Source organism: Rhinolophus ferrumequinum, chromosome 16, assembly GCF_004115265.2.
Source record: "Rhinolophus ferrumequinum isolate MPI-CBG mRhiFer1 chromosome 16, mRhiFer1_v1.p, whole genome shotgun sequence".
Lineage (NCBI taxonomy): Eukaryota > Metazoa > Chordata > Mammalia > Chiroptera > Rhinolophidae > Rhinolophus > Rhinolophus ferrumequinum.
The window spans coordinates 10,037,639-10,061,755 of NC_046299.1; the positions used below are offsets into that span (position 1 = coordinate 10,037,639).

Here is a 24,117-nt window from a genome sequence, read left to right on the forward strand (position 1 = left end):
CTGAAGACTTCCAGGGATGGGAGTTATGGGGTGAGGACCACACTGGGTGGTTTTACATGGAAGTCAGACAGCAAGTTGAGGGGCAGAGGACAGGCCCGGTAAGAGGCCCTGCCTTCAGGTTTGGACTTTGTCCCATAGGCAGTGGACAGGCCATTTATATCTGCTAGCAGCCTCAACTTCGATGTCCTCAGAAAAGTCAAGAAGCTTCTGAGTGCTGAGAACAGCAAACAGGAAGGTCAGATGGGACGGGCAGGAAGGAAAAAGTGACCATTCAGGACCACTGAAGAGGCTACTGCACCAGTCCAAGCAGGGTGACGCATGTGAAGGCAATGGGGTGGACACGATGGGGCAAATCCAACCAACAACGGGGGGCAAGAATTCCAAGGTTTCTACCTGGTGAGGCTGGGAAAGTCCTTGAGGGAAACAGCAATTCAGGAGGAACGCAGGCCTGGGGGTTGGAAGGGAGGAGTTGACACAACATCAGGTAAGCACGGATAAGAACTATTCCTTTTATGTTAAAGCCAAATGTAGACAGAGGGTGGCAAAAGCCCAGGAGAATGAGTCTCGTGGCGGGCTGGCCAGAGGAGGAGGCCGGGGACTGCCAGGGATAGAGAGCTCCCTCTGCACCCCACAAGGGACATTCTGACCCCCAGTCTGCTTGGGTCTGCAGGCCTCATCTGGAAAGGGCCCGAGATGCTCTCTCGGCGGGTCCGCGCACAGCACGGGAAAGAGATGGCCAGTGTGACATTCATGCCCATCTGCCACTTTCCAAAAGGCCCTGCAGGGGCGGAGGGTGAGAGAACAGACAGCAGGGGAGCGAGAAACCACCCCCCAGGAAAGGGGAGGAGAGACAGGTGGGCAACAGGGAGAGCTGACGCCTCAGAGACCTCGCAGGTGATTTGAAAGGCATCCGGTGACCCAACGTCACAAAGAGAAACCTGCTCCCAGCCTGACGCTGCAGGTGAGAGAGGCTCCTGGCTCCTGTGACGTTACCTGAGCCATGATGTATCATCATCAGAAGTGGAGGCCATTTATGGTACATTCCAGGTCCTGGGCTGGGTACTAGAGAAACTGTCTCCTGTCTCCCTGGCACATAGCAGGTAAAGGATAACTCTCTGGAGCAGTGAATGGCTGTCATAGTGCCCTGGAAGCCCAGACTGCTCTGTCCACAGCCTCTGTGCTCTCTGCTCTCACCCTCTGCAGGGGCTGTCAGAGACGGACATCCATGGGCTCCCTACTACCTCTAGGACAAACACCTACCCCTTCAGGCTGGAGGCACGGATGATGGCGTCTCTGGCCTGACCCAGCCTCTCTTGGACCTGCTCCCTCGGCACCAAGCCCGACAAAGCAGGGCACACAACACCTCCCAAATGTGCCCCATGTTGTCCCACCTCCATGGACAACGTAAGGCCAACATGGTGGAAACGCACAGCCAGTGTGGCCTTGACTCAAGCCCAGGTTTGAATCTGGGCTCTGCTTCTTCCAGAGCTTTCTAACTGGGCAATTTATTAATCTCTCTGAATCTCTGCATATTCATCCATAAATTAGGGGTGAGGAAAAGGGTACCTGGCTCATAGAGTTTTGTAATGATGCAGTGAGCCTGTCTGAAAGCAATAACCCGATGCCCGGCTACACTAAGTGCCCAGGACGTGATGCTGGGGCCTGGTGAGCCCCGAAGTCTTCCCTTTCTCCCACTTCTCAACAGAAAGAGTTCTGACCCCCTTCCCTGCCCACCCTCTGGGCACTGGTACTGAGGGCACACATTTGACAGCTGCCCACTTTCACGCAGCTATTTCCCAGGGTCACGTGTGTGCTTTCTGTCCTGTCTTCCCAACTAGGGACAGCTCCCTAAGGGATGGAGCTGGCCTCACCTTCCCCCTCGGGATGCTCTGCAGGCCTTGCCCAGGGTGAAAGCTGAACGGGTATTCATGGATGGGATTGGCTATCAGCCCGGGTCTGAGGTGGTTGAGGCCCCTCCAGCCTGGGGGCCAAGGGGTCGGTGAGACAGGCTTTAAGAAAGAGGAGGGGTGTACCACACAGGACCTCTAGGTCTGCTCTGACAGTTCGCAAATAGCAATTTGAAGGATGGGCCTGGGGCTTAGGGAAAGGGGTTACATTCAGGTTACATAAAGGCAATAAATGTGGCCCAGCCCACGCTGCCAAGAGCCACTCCTGAAAGCAGCTCCCGACCACCTGGCAGCTCCCCGGATCCCTGGCACAGAGTAAGGGCTTAACAGATGAATGAACGAATGAATGAACAGATAAACTTAAAACCAGCAGGACCTGGCAACTACCACCCAGGGGAACCAGGAAACAAAGCTCTGAACTGAACGGGACTATTGCCGACAGGGACGACGGCCAACGACAGTAATGGTGAGAGGAAGATGGTGGTGGAGCCGCTGCTGCCTGTAGCGCTGAGGGGGGCCAGGCCCTGGGTAGAGCCTTCCGTGTGTGTCTTCATTCACTCCCTGCAACACTCCTAGTCCCATTTTGCAGAGAGCGAGATGGAGGATTAGGGAAATCAAATCACTTGCCCTAAGTCATCGTCAGTAAGGAACAGAGGCTGGCTCAATCCCAGGTTCCTCTGACACCTGAGCTCACACTCTTCACTGTCTCCATCCCAACTTGACCGAGCTGGGTTAGCTGCTCAACAGCTTTGTCCCCACTGACCTGCCTGAGAGGAAGCACAGCGCCCACAGCTGCCAGGCACATGCCGGTTGCTGACACCCAAGCCTGATGACGGAGCCTTTTGGTGACATCGTTCTCAGCGCCATTCTCTGCCCCAAGCTGGGCTCAGTCAAAGGCCTGGAACGGCGTCACCTCTGTGCCCATCTCTGCCCAGCCAGTCGGGCTCCAACGCAGAGGGATCCTGCATGACAGCTGCTCTGGGAGCACACACCCTCCCCCCAACTCTCCCACGCCTCCCCCTGAGGTCCATAGAGGGCCCAGAAAGGGAAAGACAAGTGGGGTCGCTGCCCTAGGGGGTTGCAGTTGGACATCTCCTCCCTGAGCCATTTTTGATAAAAGCAGCTACTTCAGAACTGACAAGGTGATTGCCAGGGCCTTTTAAAAGAACTCAGTGAGAAAAATAAGACCCATCAGCAATCATTCCAGGATCAGGGAAGATTAAGGTGCTTTTTTTTCCCCCTGTCTCCAGGGCAGAACAAAAATATCTGAGCAAAGAAAGAAAATCCAGATTCTGAAAGGGCCTGGCACACAGTACACACTCTCGTTGGGCACTGGGGCAGCAGCACCAGGTAGACCAGGATCTACCCTTACGGGGCCTGCAGTCAAGTGAGGACCAAGCCCAGGCCAGGTGACGTCACCAGGGAAGGCTCCCTGGAGGAAGTCACCTGCAGAGTAGAGGCCTGAGGTTGAGTAGATCACCAGGCAGAGCTGGGGAAGTGTGCCAGCAAAGGCCTGGAGAAGGGAGGAAATGTTCAGGAAAGGCTGAGTTGGGGGATGGCAGGAGGGGGCAAAGCTGGAACAGGTAAGCAAGGCCTGGTCAGTCTTACTAAGATCTTTGGCTTCACCCTAACCGAAATGGAAAGCTACTGAAGCAGGTGATGGCGTGATCAGAGGGACAATTTAGAAAGAGCCTTCTGGTTGCTGCGTGGAGCTTGTCTGGAAACAGGTGAGCCTGGAGGGAGTTGGGAGCAACCCAGGATTTCAAACCGGAGAGGAAGGTGGTCAGGATGAGGGAAATGGTGGGGATAGCGAGAGAGGGGGCCGACCCAAGAGATACTGTAGAGACAGAGATGCCTGGACATGGAGAGAAACTGGCCACACGCACTGAACAGGTGCAGGGGTGGCAGGGCAGAGAGCAAGGGAGGTTCCAGGTCTCTGGGCAGCTGGAGGGATGTGGTGATTTTCACTAAGATGAGATTTAGGACAGCTTTAGAAAAAATGGTCACAGTTCACCAGAAAGACAGGAAAATGACTTCAGCTATTTGTCCAGCCCAAGGGTCCCATAACCACATAGAAAATGGCCACAGCAAATTGTGGAGCACATTACAAATCACTTTCTACCAGTAACTCCTTGGGCCACTTGGCCATCCACTGAGGTGGGGATTACTGGATCCCCATTTTAAAGATGAGCAAATGGAGGTTAAGTGACTTTCCCAAGATCACAGAATCAAGGAGGTGGCACAAGAACCAGGGTCTTCTGCCTCCCAGTCCACTGGGGATACTACAACCACGTACGTATTTCAATTTAAAATGGCCTGGGCAGGGAAACAAATGACAGGCGTGCAATTCTCTCTCTATAAGCAGAACCAACTACAAAAGGGCCATAAACCAAAATGTTAGCAGCGGTTATCCCATTGGCAATTTTTCTTTTCCTCTTTTTAGATTACATTTTGGAAGTTTCATCGGTGGATGTGTATCGTTTTTGTAAAGAGAAAAAGAACTGAAAGATGATTTTTACCCCCTTCTTCCGCCTTCCCCCCACCACACACACTCCGGTTCAAGCCGTTGTTTCTCAGTCTAGTTGTGTAGGACACAACTCCCTGGCCCACGCTGGTATTAGGAGCCTTGTGATCGACTCCCAGCCACGAGGCAGTCGGTCACCGGTCGTCGGTCGGCCGCTCACAGCAGCCCACGGCAGCTCTCGCCGGCTGCTGGCCACTCACGCTGGCAGCTCATGCCAACCTCCGGCTGCTCACAGCAGCCCAGCGCCAGGGAGAGCTCAGGAGCACAGCGCTCCAACCACCTGAGCCACCAGGCCGGCCCTAAAAGATAACTTTAAAAATAATTTTTGAAGACGACACAAGGACAGCACAAGCTTGAAACAGAAAAAAAAGAAAAAAGCAGCAATCAAAATGTTTCTTGATTTTGCGTTTTCCTTTCTAACACTGGCTGGAAAGGGCCGCAGGTAGAAGTCAACAGGAGCTCTTAAGGGGATAAAATTTTTGTTGTTGTCCTTTGGTTAGGTTTTTTTTTTTTTTAACTTGAAAAGTTTATATTGGCCCCAAACATCCTTCCACCCACATTTTTTCTTCTCACCCTCTCTTGGGTGCTAACTCCAGGGTACTCAGAACAAGGAGCATTTAACACGCTGAGGCAGACGCCCAGGGAGATGCTGCCAAGGTGATGCTGAATGGACGGAGCCCGGGAAACAAATTCCGTAAATACAGTCTGGGCAGAGACCATTCAAAGTGTTGTCCTAGCGTCTCTTTATGGGGCAGAATGCTGTCATGCTCAGACTGCTGCGGGTCGACTGGCCTCTTGTGCTGGTTTGAGGTCCCCGTTACTGCATAAAGCAGCTTGTTTTTCCTGTTTTCTGTGACAGGCCTTGAAAGACAGAAGAGCCCTTCTCCTGCCTATGACTGCAGTGGATTGGGGCTGGTAAGCGGAACCCAGGGTGCTCCCCAAACCTTGCTTTGTCCATCAGCAGCACGTGTCAGGTTAATGGCGTCTGCAGATGAGCTGGAGGCCGGACATTCCACAGGCAGCAAACGAGGCAGAGGCAGAGGCCACCGGGTTTTAGCCAAATGCAACCGGCCTTTAGAAAGACAGTGTGGGCTTTCTCACCCTCCTCTCAGAGCCAGAGATCAAAATGACACAGTGAAGTACAAAGATGTTCATTTGAATGCTAATTGTGATGGCAAAAACTAGGGGGCAAAAACCACCACCAAATAGTGTAATACAATACTATCTATACCTGTGCTGTATAGGAAGCCTTTAAAAATCAGGCCTATGCTGGGCTCTTGGGTGAGGGCTTCTTTTCAAGACAGCTTAAAGGGAGACTCCATCCACAGGACATAAATAAGCCATAGGTGGGCATAAATCGGGGGCCTGCACTGATGCTGGGTCGGGGGCCACAGGCTGGTCACCACTGTCCACTGGTGGAATCACCCACCTGGAGAACGGCAGCCCCTGAGGACATGAGGTTTAAGTTTTGGTCGCTGATGAAGCCCCAGTGTCTGACACTCAATAAATATGTGTCAAATGGAAAAACATAAATCACGCTTACGGAGAATTTTAATGACATGGGAAAATACTTTTAAAATTCTGATAAGAGAAAAAGTAAGAAACAAAACTGTACGCATGCACAGAGGGGAAAGCTAGAAGGAACCAAGGAAACTGTCACAGGGGGCTGGAGCTGAGCGGTAAAATTATGGGTGACGTGTCCTTAAAATTTTCTGAATGGTTTTTAGCAAAATAACTTATCAGTTACTAAGATGTGAACAATAACAACAACAGTAATAGAAAGAGGGAATGAAAAAGCACCGTACCACTCGGTTTGGGAAACAGTTAATCCTCCCGTAGACATCTGTAGACTTTCCTGTGGCCCGTGGGCAGTCAGCCCGGGCCTGCAGGGGTTAACCCCAAGCTTGGATGAGCAGGGAGGGGAGGGTCTACCCTCAGACCTGATGGGAATCAGGATCCTGTGGCCCCTGGGACGTGACCTCCACAGACCATGTGAGAAGTTGGGCATCAGGGATTGAATTGTGCACCCCTCCCCGCCCCCAAAAAGATACTTTGCAGTCCTAATCGCTCGTTCCCTAGACTGTGACCTTACTTGGAAACACGGTCTTTACAGAGGCAATCAAGTTAATATGAGGTCATTAGGGTGGGACCTAACCCAAAATGACTGGTGTCCTTATAAAAGGGGAAATTTGGACACAGACACACACACCACACAGGGAGAACACCATGTGACGATGAAGGCAGAGGTGCTGAGATGTATCTATGAGCACAGGAACACCAGATTCCAGCAAACCACCAGAAGCTAGGACAGAGGTCTGGAACACATTGTTCCTCGGAAAGAACCAACCTGGCCAACACCTTGATCTCAGACTTCCAGCCTTTAGAACTGTGAGACCATCCATCTCCGGGGTTTAAGCCCTCAGTCTGTGGCACATTGTTATGACAAACTAAGACAGTGTGGGAAAGCCCACCTTGGAGTCAGATCACAGCGAGACTCGACAAGTCCTACTTGTCTCTCTGGGACTCAGTTTACTTATCTGGAAAATGAGAGACATTATCTAGAGCGGTGGCTTTCAAACTTGGTTTTAACCTTGGAATAAAATATTGCACAGAGGCCCAAACATAAAAGGTAAAAAGGTAGAAGCTTGCCCTGGGTCATACCCGCTTCCTGCAGGGCAGTCTTTGAAAGAAGCCCAATGCCAGATTGTCTGTAAAAGCCCCATTGATGTGTCATTCTAAGACTCTCCAAACGCAAGATGCACTGACTAGGATCTCTGAGCATCTCACAAGCTCACACCAGGCACCGAGGACCGACCCCTTGGCTCCTGATCTTGCTGGGATAGTGAGACGAATGCCCAGAAAACAGTGGGCAGACAAGCCAGGCTGTCCTCTCCCTCCTGAGTGCTACAGCTGCAAACAGGTCACCTGAGGTTCTAAATCTGCCACGTCTAAATTTATCTTGCCCTCCAATTGCGAGCAGATGCTGTGCCTTATCAGGGCATGGCAAGTGGCAGAACGACAGACATGACGTGTCCTTATCACCTCAAGGACAGGAATGACGTCTGCAGAAAGACTTGGTTTCCCTGACGATGAAATCAAGAGCTCGTGTGCTAGCCTGGCAGGCCTGAAAGGCACTGGGTCATGCGCACCCCTGGGTGGGGTGGGACCCGACCCAGGAGCCCGAAATCCTTTTCTGACCTCGATGCATGCCTGGCAATGCCAGGGTGGCAGCAGCCCTTGAGCAGTGGGGAGCAAAAAGGGAAGGCGTTTGAGGCACAGGCCAGCCCCTGCCGCATCTCCGGGAGGTGACCCAAACCACCCCATTCCATTCAGTGAGCACCAATGCGGTGCAGACAGAGACCTCTGTGGGGCCACTGTTGGTCGGAGAGCAGAGCTGAGCAGCCTGGCAGGAGGCTGGAGACTCCAGGGGTGGGGTCCAGGCTCAGACTGAGCTGATTCAGGCCTGGGCTTTGCTCCAAACCCTCGCAAGATGGCGGCCTTGAGACCTCACCTGCTGGAGGCTACAGGGTGATTCCTGCCTTCCAGCATCCCAGAAGAACTGGGCAGGAGCCCTTCAGCCCGTCCTGTGGGGTATGCAAAGATGGTGAGGCTCTGACCATCCTCTTGGAGCCCACAGACTCCTCAAGGGACACAAAGTCAACAAGGAAAGAGGGAAGTGGTGTCACTGTCCCCACTGCCCCACTGTGGAATCAGGCAGCAGATCCAGTCATTCAACTTTTAATTACACAAAATAACACACCTATTCATTTTCCTTTTAAAAAAACCACCTGACAGATAAAGCTAAGCTCCACGCCTTCCCAGAGGTAACCATTGGTAGGACTCTGAGGTGCAGCCTCTTAGAACAACCACATGTCCTTGCAAAGAAACCCACCAGGTCAGGGGTCTGGGCAGAGGGTGGCACTGTTAGCTTCCCAGGGTGTGCTGCGGGGTCAAGGGGAGGATGGAAGGGAAAGAGCTACAGGAATCTGAGTGGGGTAGGACTCAGAGGACCCCAAGGCAGGGGTTCCTGGGACACTGGACCCACATGATGTAGCACAGAAACAGCTAGTTCCGTTCATCACTTGTAGCCAGTTCAGCTTCTTTGGGAAACTCTAAAGTCCTCCCAAAGGGTCTTCAACCTCTGCCCTGATGTCACTAGCCCCACGGTGATGATGACGACGATGACGACGATGATGATGGCATATGCCAGGCACGCTGCTGGCCCACCCACCAACTCTACCAGGCTGCTATTGCTGTCTCCATTTTATAGACAAAGAAACTGCAACCCAGAAATTAAACAACTTGCCCACCGTCACTCGGCTGGGAACAGCAGAGCCACCCTCTGACCTTAGTACCGATGACAGAGGCGGTCCTTCCAGGAGACTGCACTGCTTCTATAGCCAGTGGTACAGCTCTTGTGTCTGGACCAACGCCTAGTACAGAGCAGGGGCCCAACCTATCCTTGTAGGCTGATTTCCTGTTTAAAGAATATCATACACTGGAGGGAGGGACTGGTCAACTGCGAGGCTAGTTCATGGCCGTCTTCACATTTCTATGGTGCTTTGGGTTTTTTTCTTTAATGTTAAGGTTCTACTTTTTCTTCTAGGAATCCCCCGCAGCCTAGAGCTTCTGGAAAGAGCTCTGGGAAAGAGTTAAGGCTTTGGCACGAGGCTGTCCCGCCAGGCAAACGAAATCTCCCCATGGGTCGTCGGTCGTGAGGGCACAGGGCACTGCAGCAATCACTTTCTGTGAAAAGCCTCCTCGTAAACGTCAGTCACACCAGGGGGTGGGGAGGGGGTCTTGATTTATTATATAGCTTTTGGACAGTTCCTACAGAAATATTGCCAAACAGTGGAATAATCAACTCTTTCACTCAAGCCCCCTCGAACTTTTTTTTTTTAATGGAAGAATAAAGTACGCAATGAGACTGAGCTAAATAAATAAAAATGCCACACTTTTCCCCAACCGAACTTCCTGCGTCACTGAGAAATATTTGCAGACCTCAACAATCTTTTATCTTCGCAATGACGTTTTAGCCTTCCAAGTTTTGGACATTCTGAGAACTCCTTTGATTTGGGCCCTCTAATTATCTTATGTGAACCATTAGCTTATTAACTAATGTCATTATTTGATGTTTCAGCAAGCAGACTACAAAACCCCTTCATCCTCTCATGGTCTGTCTGCCCTCAGCCAGGACTGTCTAAAATCAGTTACTCATGTCTGGGGCTCACACTGGAAATAGATGTGTGTGGCAAGGAATTTCTGTCTTAATATTCATCGCTGCCAATCACAGTTTCCAGGTTGGGAAGGAGGACAATGTCCATTCAGCCACTTTATCCATCCATCCTTCCACGACCCATCCATTCACTGTGCCAGTAATGGAGACTCCAAGATGGACAGCAGGTGGTCCAGCTCACAGAAAGAGAGGCCCTGGGAGGCTCAGAGAGATCCTACCTCCTCCAGGGATGTTCCTGAGGGGTGCAGACCCTCAACACTTTTCTCCAGCTCAGCAACCTGTTCCTCCATCATAGAACTTTCTCAATTTGTTATCATCGCTTTATTTCTCTCCGTCTCCTGGGCAAAGCCATGAAAGAGCTCCAGGAGAGCAGGACTCACATCTGTGATTCCCCATCCCCAATGGGTGGCACATAGTAAGTGCTCAATAAACACTGGTTGAATAAACAACTGAACTACAACCCATACTTACAAGACAATATAAAAAGAGAAACAGACAGACAGAAACGTCTGTCCGCATGAGTGCCTCATGAATCTCTCCTTTGATTACTGGTAGGGGCTGATGCCCAAAATGTTTATGAGTCAATATGATACTGTGGAATGGGAAGCTATATAGACCAGGGGCCTGCACTGTCCTGGGCGGGCAGGTCACTTCTGCTCTTGGAGCACGTTTACTCAGGTCTGAAATGGGTGGTTGGACAAGATGCTCTCCGGTGGTGGTGCTGTGTTGAGGATTCTGTGGAAACCTAACATCTCTGTGAGAATTACTCAAACTGTAGCCTTAGGGGAAACTGGCCTGGGCCAGGAGCCACCAGGTGACACACCCACTGAGTGGGTGCCAAACTGTGGCCCCAGTCTTGTAACTGTGCTAAGTTGACTCATTTATCTAATAAGCGTTGTAGGGAGGAGTATTAAAGTGGATGTTTTCTAAGGTACCTCTTAAGTGTAAATTTTTATGACTTTCACCACTGGCTAAGATTAAATTTGGGTATGACAAGCACATGTCACAAATTTTTTTTTAAAGGCCTCTAATTTCCAATATTTCACCTCATTCAGTCCTTTATTCATCCAGTATTTAATGAGCCCCTATTACGTGCCAGGCACTGTCCTGATGGTGAGCCAGACAAGACACAGTCACTATTGTCATGGGACATCCAGTGCAGTGGCGGGAGGGAGACAGGAAAGACACAAGTCAACAACTAAACAAGCGATGACTTCAGATGGCGATACAGGCAAAGGACATTAATAAACAGCAACTACAGGGAGCGTCTGGTTCCTTTCCAGAGGCTGCTTGGGAAGGCTTCTGTAGGAAGGATATCTGAACGGAGACCTAAAGGCCCCTGGAAAATCTGAGAGGAAGAGCATTCCAGGCCATGGGAACAGTAGCTGCAAAAAACAGTTCAGGCTGGAAACAAGTCTGAGGTATTTGAAGAACAAAAAGACGATCCGTGCAGCTAGTGACTGGGGAGGAGGGAGGGATCCGAGACGAAGGCGAGCCCGGCTCATGAAGGGCCGGGTGGGAAGGCCATTGCCAAGAGGTCCACGGACGGGATTTAGGGGGCCCATGGACCTGGATGGAAGAACACGTCCTCTCTCTTTTCACCAACCTCTAACTGAAGATGAGCACTTGGTGCAGCCATGAAAGTTGACAATAACCCACAGTAATGTTAGCGGCACCTGGGACTCGTCAGCGACAGAAATCGCAGAGGCATTCATAGCGCCATTATTACGGGTATCTGGAAATATCACTTAACGCTCCTCACAAATTCAAAATTACAGTAGCTCTTTGCTGCCAAACTTTATTATTTAAAGTCTTAACAAAGAAGCACATATACTTCAATATCATAAATTTTAAAAGTACCGAATAACTGAAAAGACTAGGTTTCCTTTGTCACCCCCTGTATTTAATTTTATACGCGTAAAAGGATTATTCTTAGAAGGCGTCTCTAGGCCTCACCCATTGGCCAATGTGCTTATAAGGCAGGATAAGTGGGATGGAGGACTGTTGCAGTGTTTCCTGCAGGGGATTCACAGGGTACAGTTTTCATTTTTCAAAGTCACCCTGGCTGCTGGGAGGACTTGGCCTGTGGTTGTGCCGGGCAGTGCTATGGGCAAGAGAGGGCGGGCTTTCCCTGACCACTGCTCTGGGCAACGCAGAGGGGGCAGCGGCCCTGGGTCCTCGCGGGCTCTGATCAAGGGCCTTCCCACCCAGCACCGTCCTCTGGGCCCAAAGAGGCCCTGTCACCTTGGCCCAAAGCTTGTGGCAGAACATCCTCCCAAAGAGCTTCAGAGCGTGAGCTCATGTGTCCACAAGAAAAATAAATGCGGCATTTGCCACTGTTTGGTTTGTGTCTTGGTCTAGAAAAGCAATGAGATTTTTATTTAAGAAAGCTTTCCAAAAGAACCCCAGCAGAGGCTCAGCAAACAGCAGGGCGACAGAGTGCAAACAGGCGGGAAGGCCCAGGCACTGGGGCCTGTGGCCACGGATGGCAGCCCCTCGGCTTATGGTGCCCTTCCTGTTTTGCCCGGCCTCCCCTCACACAGCACTCGCACACAGACTCTTTTCAATGCCCTCTAGGATCTAGGAGAACGGAAGAATTCATTGTCACATGCCCGCACGCACCCTCCCAGGGGAGCGGGCCCTGCCAAGAGGCCTGTTTATGGACCTAGAGGGACCCATCGGGATGGGCCTTGTGGGGTGGGGTCCACAGACAAAGAAAAGCTCAGAGGCAAATCCTACGCTTCTGGGTCCCCCAAACCGGAAGTCAAGAGGGCAGGGCCAACTGGAAGGTGAGGGACATTGCAGGCACTTCCGGGGCAATGTCCAGAAGCCTCAGGGGGAGCAGGGCTGCAGTGAGGGGGTGCTGAGGGTCTCCTGGGGCATGAGCCTCCGCCAAGTATCAGAACTGTGTGTCAGAGGAGAAAAGTGCAAAGAAGGGGCCCTGGATCTTTGAAGCTGGATCTAGGTTGAGTGAGAAGAAAGGCAAAAAGGGAGGCCTCCATGCTGCTGGTATGAACGGTACAGAAGTTTGACAGTTGTACCAACAGCTGTACCAACAGCTTCCCAGTTCAGCTCAGCTGCCCCTTTCCTAGGCCTCTGGCTACAGAGAATGGGCGGTTTTTGTTGTTGTTGTTTGCAGGGGGGAGGGTCTTTTTTGTCTGCGCTCATTGGCATTCCTGGGTCAAGAGTTTCTCCAGCACCCAGTCTGTGGGAAACAGTGAGGCTAAAAGCAAACCCAGGCACTCACTGGCACGTCATTGCTCACGTGCCAAGCTCCCCAGCCAGTCTGCCTCTTCTCTCCGTCTTTCAGAATCTCCCTACATTTGCTCTATACATGATGTCCAAAACTGTCCGTGGTGAGAGGGACAGGGAACAGTGTGTCTACTTCATCTGTCTAGAACCACAAGTCCTATAGTTCGTATGTTTTGTATTTTTAAGAAACACACGAATCAAATACAGCAAAGTATTAAGAGTTTTTAAATCCAGATGGTAGATACACGAATACTCTTTATACTACTCTCAATACTCCTCCATTTACTTGAAACACAGTTCAGTGTTCACTCACTCACACACCTTCATTCATTCTTTCCTTCACTCATCCATCGACCACCATCTATTGTGCATCTCCTGTAAGCCAGGTACCAGGTACACGATGGTGAATTTAAAAGATCCTTCCTGAAGACACTGTCACACTTGACAGGCAAAAAGACATCCAACAATGGCTGAGGAGGGGACAGGACCCTCCGAAAGACACTGGCCAGGAGCTAATTTATTTAGTCTGAGGACGTGGTTTTAGACCTGGCTGTGCCTCACAGGGCATTCCTGGCACCACCACCTATGGGCAGTTTGCCCAAAGACAGAGAAGCCAGTGGTTTCCCGAGAGTGGGCTTTTCAGGCAAGGCCCCTCCCCGGTGATCCCAGCCCTCACACAGCCACCCTCCTCTTGGTACAGCTACCCGCTTTGGAGGTCCTTTCCTCCTACTGCAAGCTCTCTCCTCCAATTCAACACCTCAGAAAGGTCTCTTGGATCAGCACTTTGCCTCTGAGGCTGAGTGGGAGCCATTCCCTGGCGCTCGTTGAGGAAAAGTGGGGCTCAACCTCCAGGAAAGGCATTCTGGTAGCCAGGGGAACATGCTGCCCTTGGACCGAAGAGCATAAAGAGAGAGCTTGGATCCCCAGGGGTGTACGGTGACCATGGCAACTGAGGACCCACTCCTTCCCTACCTATACTCTCTTTAAGCCTAAATTATCACGAAGAACAAAACACCCCTGGGAGATCATGGACAAACCCTGGGGACTCTCCCGTCCCTCCCCTCTCTGAAGGCCTTTCAAAGTTGTCAGTGGCAACTGCCCGTGTGCCTCCAGGATCAAGAGCAAGCATGGCCACCCAAGCGCCCAACATATGAGTGGCCCAGCAGGGCGGGAGCTATCAGGCATTCCAGAAAGAAAGCCGGGGTGCCGAGGGGATGGGTCCCAGCTCCTGAGGGGGTTCCAGCGAAGCCCTTTACACACATCGTCTCATTTGACTGCATTCACGATCACTATTTCAGCTGGGGACACTGAGGCTCAGCAAGGCTGAGTCGCTTGTCGGGTGACTAGCAAAAAGGCTGGGGTTTGAACCCACATCTGTCTGGACCCAGAGGCCCTGATGCCTTGAGCCAGCTGCAGTCTCACCCCCAAGAATGCCACAATGATTCCAACCTGAGGTTTTAAGGATGTAAGGTGGGTCTTGAGGACATTTCCCCATTCTTTGGCACCCTACCTTCTTCACCTGCTCACGTCAGCCTTCGTGGGGTGCAGGTGGCTGCCTTTCACTTCATGAACACCGATTAAGCAAACCCTCCCCCATGCGAGGCATGTGGGATGCACAGAGAGAACAACTGCCACCTGCTGTCACAGTGGCACTGAAGAATCTGGAGAGTGGGCCTCGGGCCAGCACTTAGCAGGCCTGGGCTGCCATGTAGGGGCCATGCACTTCCCTGGCCTGGGAAACTGCTGGAGGCCAGACCACGTGGAGAAACCATTTAGAAAAGTAAATGGTCGGGAGCGGTCTCACATTGTAGGGCAGGCACAGGGCAGTTCACCCAAAGGTACAGAGATGCCCCAACAGCAGATGGGTCTGCAGAGGTCTGGGTAACAGGGCCATCCTGTGCTAATATGAAGCCTTCACGCATCGAGCGGGGGACCCCTCCCATGGGCAGAGGAGAAGGGCCAGGGTCCCCCCCAGTATGAAGAGGGGCACCGTCACATCCACCCCTCATGAGCCCCTGCCAGCCCACAGCCGTGTCCTAAGTGGGGCCGGGATGGACCTCACCAGGTGTGTTTGGCTGTGCCGGCGCCCCCTTACTGAGCACCAACCTCCCCGGCGAGAGGAAAGGGAGCCCAATGCTCAGGCCACCCTGGGCTCCCAAAGCATGGGGCTGTTTGCAAAGGATGAATTCCATGGGCTCCAGGAAGGAAGGTGGAATACTACGAGCGGGGCCTCAGTGCGGGGCCTGGCCCACGTCCACCACCCTCCCACAAGCTGTGTGACTTTGGGCCAGATACGGAACCCCTTTGCACCTCGGTTTCCCCATGTGAAAGGTGGGGTAAAATAACAGTACCTGCCTCTAAGGGTAACTGAGAGAGAATTCTGTCCGGTACACACCAAATACTCAATAAATATCGGTTGCATCTTTATGTCAACTAGCAGGGATGTCAGCCTGGAGCCTCACCCGGAGTCATGGAGTCAACTGATTTGTATGTGAGCCACCGTTTGGTGGTTAACAGGCTCCTTGCTCCCTCCCAGCCCCTCCCCGAGCTCCCTGGAGGCAGGATGGCTTACCTATGGTCCTCCGGAGGTCTTCACACTGGCTAATGTGAGGGAACTTCAGGATTTCCTTCCACTTCTTGCTTTTCCCTTTGCGCTTTCCTCCGCCCCCTGCAGAGATAGAGGACAAAGATGTCAGTGGATGTTGGTGCATCATCCAAGGCTCCAGAGCCTGCGTCCCATCCCCGAGAGCCTGTCCACCAGCTTCCCCAGCTGGGATACAGCTGGGGAAGAGGGGCTCACAACACTCCCTTTCTCAGCGATCGGCCCTCCCTGTCTGCAGCCTGGCCAACCAGCCCCAGCTTCCTCCTGTCAAGTCTGCAGAGAAGGCGGAGGCCTCAGACTCCGAACGGCAGAACGAATGTGTACTGGGCATGTATGTGGCCAGGCACTGGTTGAACATTATCTTGAGTAATCCTCAGAATGACTCTTTGAGGAAGCAATCAGTGGGCCAGCGTCACAGACGAAGAAACAGATGTCCGCGGTTGTGTAACTCACCAGCTGAGGGTCTGCCTGACTCCACACTTACTCTCCCGTCAGCCGGAGCCAACACACACACGCACACGCAGGCACACACTGCGGAGCCCTTCCGCTGGCTCCGCCCTGGGCCCAACCCCTCACATGCACCCTCCTGGAGTCCTCCTCACTCTAACTCTATGAGGCAAAACTCTTACTCTTCCCATGTGACAGATAAGGAAACTGAGGCATGGGGTGGGAGAGAAGTAAGACGCCTACGGCTCCACAGCTCACTAATGGCAGAGCCAAGACCCCAGCCTGAGTGGAATCCAGACCCTGGACACTCACCCTCACCGTTTAGACCTCCCTCCTGGGTGCACTGAAAGCAAAGAAATTCTCAGGGATCAACGAGAAACCGGGTGTCAGACCTCAGAAGTGACACAGCGCCGCTAAGAGGAGCGGGAAAGGGGATCTCTCAAGCTGGGGCCCGAGCCCGTGAGCTCCTGGAAAAGATGGCAGCCCAGCCCCGAGGCTGCAGATCTGTTCTGTCTGACCCACACATGGCTTGTTTGCTCGCCCGTTCACTGAACCAGTTGTCAAGATTTAAACATTCGGAGATTTTGCCTACAAATCCATTCCGGACTTCTCCCTATAACCAGGCATCTCACATGGCAAGAATCAGCGGGAGCTGGGCAGCAGCTGTCCCTGTGGACAGGACACGTGGCCTCTATGCAGGCGGCCCGCCTGGCCTCCTGAGGGGCAGAGGTTAGGATGTGCATCCCAGAGGAGGCTGCCAAGTCAGCGCTGCCATCTCAGCCACTAGCTGCCTGCAAGGCCTGAAAAGTCCATTCAAGTCATCTCGTCCACGTCGCCTCCACTCCCACATTCCCACCCCACCTGACTGGGATGAAGCAAGCTTTTCGCGTGTGTGGTAAAATACACACAGCATAAAATTTACCCTCTGAACCATTTTTAAGTATGTAGTCCAGTGGAGGCCAGTACCTTCACATTGCTGTGCAACCATCACCTCCATCCATCTCTAGAACTTTTTCATCTTCCCAAACTGGAACTCTGTACCCATTAAATAATAACTCCCTATTCTCTCCAGCCCCAGACCCTGGCAACTAGCATTCTACTGTCTGCCTCTATGAATTTGACGACTCTAGGTACCGCATATAAGTTATATAAGTTATACAATGTGTATCCTTCTGTGATTGTCTTATTTCATTTAGCATAATGTTTTCAAGATTCATCCATGTTGTAGTAGGTGTCAGCTCTTATTCCATTTTTAAAGCTGAATAAAATTCCGTTGTGTGTATAGACCATATTTTGTTTATCCATTTATCTGTTGATGGACACGTGGGTTGTTTCCATCTTTTGGCTATTATAAATGCTGCTGCTGTGGATACGAGTCCCTGCTTTCAATTCTTTTGAGCATATACCTACCGTGTTTCCCCAAAAATAAGACCTAACCGGAGTCTTTTGGAGCAAAGATTAATATAAGACCCAGTCTTATTTTCCGGGAAACACGGTAGGAGTGGAATTGCTGGTGTGGGGGAGGAAGAAACTTTCCTCTACCCTTCAAGGTTCTTTTGTTCTCCTTTAATTCTAATAATTAAATGTACATGAGACAGATTAACAAGAGAAAATAACTAAATTTAACTAAATACGTACATATGTGGACCCCACCTATGTGAAAGGTGCAAAGACAGAAAGTTAAAATGAGGTATACGGCGTTCTGAGCTAAGGATGAGGTAGGATGCCCTGAGGTGAGATGCTTCAGAGCGGGGCAGGGTCATTACAGGATGATAAGAAGAGCGGATGTTCAGTAACCAAAAGTTTGCCTGTTCTATAAAAAGTTATGACCTTTTTATAAAGGTCATAAAAAGTTGTTTCTGGTGATAATTCTTATTATGGGCAAAGCCCCTAATTTAAATTCTTTAACGTAAAAGTTTCTCATGAACCTGAAGGGTCTCCATTGCCTTTAGCTCAAAATAAGCACAGACCACAGAGGCATATTTTGGGGTGACTCATTCTGAACCCCTCCCCTGGATCACATGGTAATTCTATGTTTACATTTTTTGAAGAACTAATACAGTACTCTTGACAACAGACATCCAGGCTGCACCCCATCTGTCTGCACCTCAACTCTCTGTGATTAGAACCCAGAAATATAGCTTCTTAAAAGGCTCCTCAGGTGATTCTCAGGTAGCCAGTCTATAGAAACAAGAAGTCTATTTTATACACACGTGTGTGAGTGTGTGTGCATGTGTGTGTACAGTTTTTATAAATTAATTTATCCATTAATTTAAGAAAAGCAACACAGATTCACTCATTCATTCGACTAATATGTGTTGAGCATCTACTAAACAGTGAGCACTGCAGGGCTGGGGACGAGGTGATGGGCAAGATGGAGGGGGTGTCCCCCTCTTGGGACTTCCCCTTCTTGGGGCACCCCATCTATCAAGAAAGACAACCGTCAAAGGCTTTATTTCAGTGGTTCTCAGCCACACTTAGGAGGATGTTCCCCTAAAAGGCCATAGGGACCCTGAATGGCCTCCCTGCTCACAGCTGGTCTCCAGTTCCTCTAAAAAGCCCGTGAAATAAACCGAGTTCCTCCCCAACTCAAAAGGTTTGGGGCAAGGTTCCATGCCTTAACAACAAACCAAACCTGCCTCCAAGCGGTCACCACTTCCAGACAGATATGTGGCTCTCGAGTGTGCCACTGAATTATTAAGTTGCATATTTGATGGCTGAAGTGATGCTGTTTATTATTTCAGTCGGACTCGGTTGTTTCTCAGTATCCTGAGGTGGCCACGCCCACCATGCTTCTGCAGAAATTCCTCCTGCATCCTAGCCCTGTGGCCCCTGTTTGGGAGGTCACGGCCGGGGTCTGAAGTGAGGGCAGTCCTGTGGGGACTGGACTCTTCCTCACTGGCAGAGTCCATGCTAACTCTGGGGTGCTCAGTATAGAGCTGTGTTGCAGCATCCATGCCCCCAAGTCCTTGGGACCTTGCAGCCCAGCTCACTGCCCATCTGCCAGAACCCTAAATCTAAAGTCCCAAGGAGCAAATCTGATTGGCCGATTCATCTTTTCTCTCCAGGCCACACGTTGTGGACCAGGCTAGACTCTGAAACAATCCACTCAGTTCTGGCCCTTGTGGATGGTGAGGGCAGGGGTGAGACGGTGGGGCTGAGTGAGCTGTGGGCACCTTCAGACCAGAAGTCCCTAGATGGTGCCAGGATAACCAGAGGCAGCATGAGCAAGACCACAGAAACAGCCACCCTCCCTTCAAAACAGCTTAGGGCGCTGCTGGTTTGTTTAAGGCACAAGGCCATGGGTGGAGAGTCGCACAGGCTGAAGCCTCCCCTTTTCTCCCGTCATCTCACGGAATAGCCTGTGGATCGCAAGGGGCCACAAGGCTTGGAACGGTCAGCATTATGGTAACGTGAGGGAGCAAATTTGTTAGAAATCTGAATTCTGTGGCTACGCAGGTCTTTTTATTTTTTCAAGTGTGTTTTTCCAGGACGCATCAGCTCCAAGTCAAGTAGTTGTTTCAATCTAGTTGTGGAGGGCGCAGCTCACAGTGGCCCATGTGGGGATTGAACCAGCAACCTTTTTGTTAAGAGCACCACGCTCTAACCAACTGAGCTAACTGGCCGCCCCTATGCAGGTCTTTAGAATACACATTGTGGAGGTGGGGGAGAACCATGAAACTGCTCTCGGCACATTTTGATCAAGGTCTGGGAGGTTCTCGAGTATCCTAGAGACTGTACGTGGGAAGGATCTCTCTGTGTTCCCAGCCACAAGACGCCGATGAGTCACCCACTCTCAGCCGGTCAAATGGAAGGTAATGTTACAATTTTGCCTGTGACGTCTGTGGAGCTAAAGAATCTGTTCAATTCCTTTCTGCCCAGGTGAGCTTTTAAGACTCAGTTTCCACAGTGCTGCCAGCAGGGTTGGTTTTCCAGAAAATAACACCGTGGGGAGGCTGTGGGTGTGCTCAGAGGCCTCGGGCACAGCGGAGGCGGCTGGTTTTTCTGATGAGGGAAGGTCCCCCTGTGTCTGCTGATTCCACCCAGGCCCTCCCCGCCACTGCTATTTCATCTGAACCACCTGGGCTCGGCCACCTTTTCCACCACCAGGGTGACACCCCCAGCTGAAGCTGATGAGGAGGATATGTGGCATCTCTCTGGTTCAAAGTCTCTTTTCAGTCAGCCCCAAACAAGGCATGATCCCAACTAGAGGGCCGAATTTGGGGGCTGCGCCACCGAGTGACTCAAGCCTTTTCAAAAGGGACACAACTCCAGCCAAGTGGACTTGAGGTGACCTCAGACTGCAGGGGACTTCGTTCAACCCAAAGCACTTGGCAACCACCGTGAAAGGGAGACAGGCCACTTGGGAAGCAGGAGAAAGCACCAATACCACTCTGCCCTTAGTTTTCTCACCCGGGACCCGGGTGGTTTGTGCCAGGACAGGGCAATAGAACCTCTTTTTTTCCAAGAGTTTTTTTGTAGATACTGGCAGGCAAGATAAATAATAAGGGAGCCAATTGGGTGGGGAAGGCAGGGGGATGGAGCTTGCAAACTCAGGGCTGGTGGCCTCCTCCTGTCTCTGTGGGCCTCACTTTCTGGAAAAACCCCGCACTTGCAGGGTCTCTGCCTCAAGGCACTGTCCTCTGTGAAGCCCCCTGAATTGAGGTGACTCCTTCTCAATTCCCCCCGAACCCCGGCCCTTGGCTTCTTGGTGACATCACTGTCCCAAAGTACTCCACCTGAGGGACATGATCTGGTGGTGCCGGGTGGAGATGCCCCAAAATAACTACCCACTGGCTTCATGTTTAGAAGAAAACGTAACAAGAGGGCCCACTAAAGGCGCCCCTGGCCCAGAATCTCCTGAGACGGGGCCTGTGCCGTGTCCACTGGGTGGCCCGGTCCCCGGTTCCTCAGGGCAGGAAGCATCGGGCCGCCCTGCTGTCTTCAGGTGTGTGCAGCACCTTCCTAGCTGCACATAGGACCCCAGGGGTGGGCAAGAGAGGGACAACGGCAGGTGTGGGGGGCACAGAGCCTCTTCCTACCTAAGGGTGCTTCCCACAGCCTGATACCACCACCAACTTCACCACGTGCTGGGCACTGGCCCTTCTTACCACTTCAGAGACCCTACTCGGGATTCAAAAGGCTGACCCTGGTGCTGGCACAACCAGGCTGGGGAGAACCTGCGAACCTCAGTGTAGTGAGGAGGCAGAGGAGGCAGGGAGGGACCGAAAGCCTGTCCAGGTCCTGCGAACCCTCCTGGGAGTCGAACTCAGCTGCTAGTCAGAAGCTGCTGTTGTTCAACAGGACCTCACCAGGAAGGTGGGCAAACACCATGGTGAGCAGATTGCAGCAGGCATTAGCACAACCCAGGCCTTGAGGCCGGCTCCACCCTGTGGGACCGGACGTGGGAAGGCAAAGACACATAGTTAGCCTGACCCCAGAACGTTTCGTGGTGCTGCAGCTGTCGGCTACAAGAACCTGAAACCTCCACTATGTTCTTCAAAGGAAGTACAGCGTTGAAGTGGTGTGTGAGGCCTGGGGGGCGGCACGGGGCATGTGGGGCCTGTGGCCTGCGGGCAGGTCCCAGCACCTCCGGGCCCCCCTCATGGCCACACCGCAGTCGGGTTTCCAGAGCAGAAAAACCTCAGCCACAACCAGAAGGATCCCACACCTCAATTAGGAAAACCCAAACCGACACCAGGCCCGGTAGTTGGTTGCCATGGGGACGGGGAGACATGGCCCCTCCCCAGCACACTGAGCCTGAGAGAAAGGAGGCTTCCGGTGTGGCTTTGAGGGGGCGGGGGCGAGGGGCAGGCCCCCCCAGGAAAGCCTGCTGCCAAGGGCAGCACTGCGACTGGGCCACCTCGACCAACGCTGCCGCCTCCGAGTGAAGGCTGTCCTGTTTACCGGGGTCCTGACGCCACTGCTCAAGGCCCCTTCACCACAATACGGTCAGTGGGGTCACTGCACGTTATCGGAGCCCTGCCACACACCAGTTGTGTGGCCTTGCTTAGTCATGCGGTGTTCTTTCCTGCAAAGATGACGCTGCCCGATTTGTACCGCTGTATCAAGGATTAGAGCCACGTGTGCAAATACCTAGCCTAGAGCGGGAGGCTCACAAAATGTATTCGTTTTCATCACCACCATCAACATCACCATCTTCACCACGAACACCATCTCCACCAGCACCACCGCCGTCGTCATTATTGCTACCACCCGCACCCCCACCGTCACCATCATCAACGTCACCATCATCAACACTCCTGCCATCATCACCATCACCACCACCACCATTATCAGCACCCGTCACTACCACCGCCATCGCGACTTTTGTAGATGAGAGAACTGAGGGCACAGCTGGCAAGGGGCTGACAGCAGGTCTCAAGCCCAGGTCTTCTGACTCCAAGTTCAGCTACCTCTCCACCCCACCTCTACTCTCCCCAACACACACGCACGCACGCACACACACACACACGCACGCACACACACGCACACACACACGCACGCACACACACGCACACACACACATGCACACACACGCATACACGCACGCACATACATGCACGCTCTACTTCCCCATCAGGATGGTGTCTGTCCCTACGTTTGCCAGAGAGTACCACAGGGAAGTCATGCAGGAGGCTACATGATTTGGCCCCCGTGACCCCTCTGACCTCACCTGCTACTACTCCTTTACTCACTCCACTCTAGCCGTACTCTCCTCCTCATCTCCCCCAAACCCCAGTCACCTTCCCACCTGAGGACCTTTTTTTTAGCTTAGGAGTTGGCAACTTTTTCTGTAAAGGCCCAGGTGAAGTCTCAGGGTCACAGACAATATGTAAACAAATGAACGTGGCTATATTCTAATAAAACTTTATTATAAAAATAGGCAGTGGGCTGTTGGCCCCAGGGATTTGGCCCGTGGTGCGGGGAGTCGGGGGGGTCACAGTTTGCCCAAGTTTATCTGTTCGTTGTTCCCTCCGCCTGGAACCCTCTTCTTTCTCCCTGGAGGAAAACATCTTCAGAAGTAACACCTTCGCCTCCTTTAGGCTTTTTTTGCATAAATACCACTTTCTCCATGAAGTGAGCCTGACCATATTTTTTCACCTAATGAACAATTTATTGAAGTAAAATTCATATAACATGAAATTAACTACTTAAAGTGAAGAATTCGGTGGCATCTAGTACATTCGCAATGTGCTACCTCCACCTCCATCTAGTTCCAAAACATTTCCATCCCTCGAAAGTAACACCTGCTGTAACACCACCATTTGTAACGCTACAACCTGCATCCACCCGCTGCCCCACCTCTCCTGACCCCTCTGCCTTTCTCTGACTTTTCGTTTTTAATTTCTATCGAACCTCTCCCCTTGTAACATTCTATGTGGCTTATGGATGCTGTTTATCATTCTTTGCCTGTCTCTGCCCCTCCTTCCATGAGAAGGTAGGCTTTAGGAGGGCAGGGCGCTTTGTTTTCTTCCCTGCTGTCTCCCAGGCACCCAGAACAATGCTCTGTACATAGTAAATGCTCAATAAATCGTTGATGAATAGACAGATAAACAGAGGTAGGACCAGAAGGGAAGAAGTGGTTTCCAAATGGACTTTGTAACAAAAAGCCACATCATATATCACAGTCTTTTCTGAGCCTCTGTTTTCCTTCCTGAAAATAGGAACATAGCCACCTTCCCTGGGAGGGGTAGAGTACACACTGCCTTCCCCTCCCTCGGGTACGTCTCCTCCCCTTTCACTGTGTCAGTTATCCCGACCCTGGACCAAGAGCCCCTTCTCCTGGGATAGCGTGGAAAGAGCAAGGGCTCTCATCAGACCAGGCAGGGTTGGACTCCTGCTTCGTCTGGCCACGAGCTGAGTGACCACAGGCTACCTCCCCAACGTCTCTGAGCCACAGTTATCTAACTGCTGTAATAGCCGAATGTCCTTTGTAAGGGTCATACAGGGTGTGCTTGAAGCTCTAGGGCTGTGCCAGACTCCAGGCGGATCTAACACACTTCTAAGCCTCTCACTTCCCATCCTGGCTCCCCAAGCCTCCCCTCCCTGTGGCTTCCCCCATCTCCTCTATTCCCCCGTGTCTCTTTAGGAGTTTAGAGAACATTTCCTTCTTGAGAAAGCAGACCCCCGTTCTCCTCTTGCAAAC

General features: G+C 51.9%; 1 protein-coding gene across 1 annotated transcript in view; it reads right to left on the minus strand.

Moving 5' to 3' along the window:
• Positions 1-24,117, minus strand: part of GRK5 (G protein-coupled receptor kinase 5) — a 192,203-nt gene that overhangs the window by 88,458 nt on the left and 79,628 nt on the right. Inside the window, exon 2 of the mRNA XM_033130435.1 lies at positions 15,492-15,587. Within this exon, the coding sequence (XP_032986326.1) occupies positions 15,492-15,587 (96 nt within the window). The remainder of the gene's footprint in view (positions 1-15,491; positions 15,588-24,117) is intronic.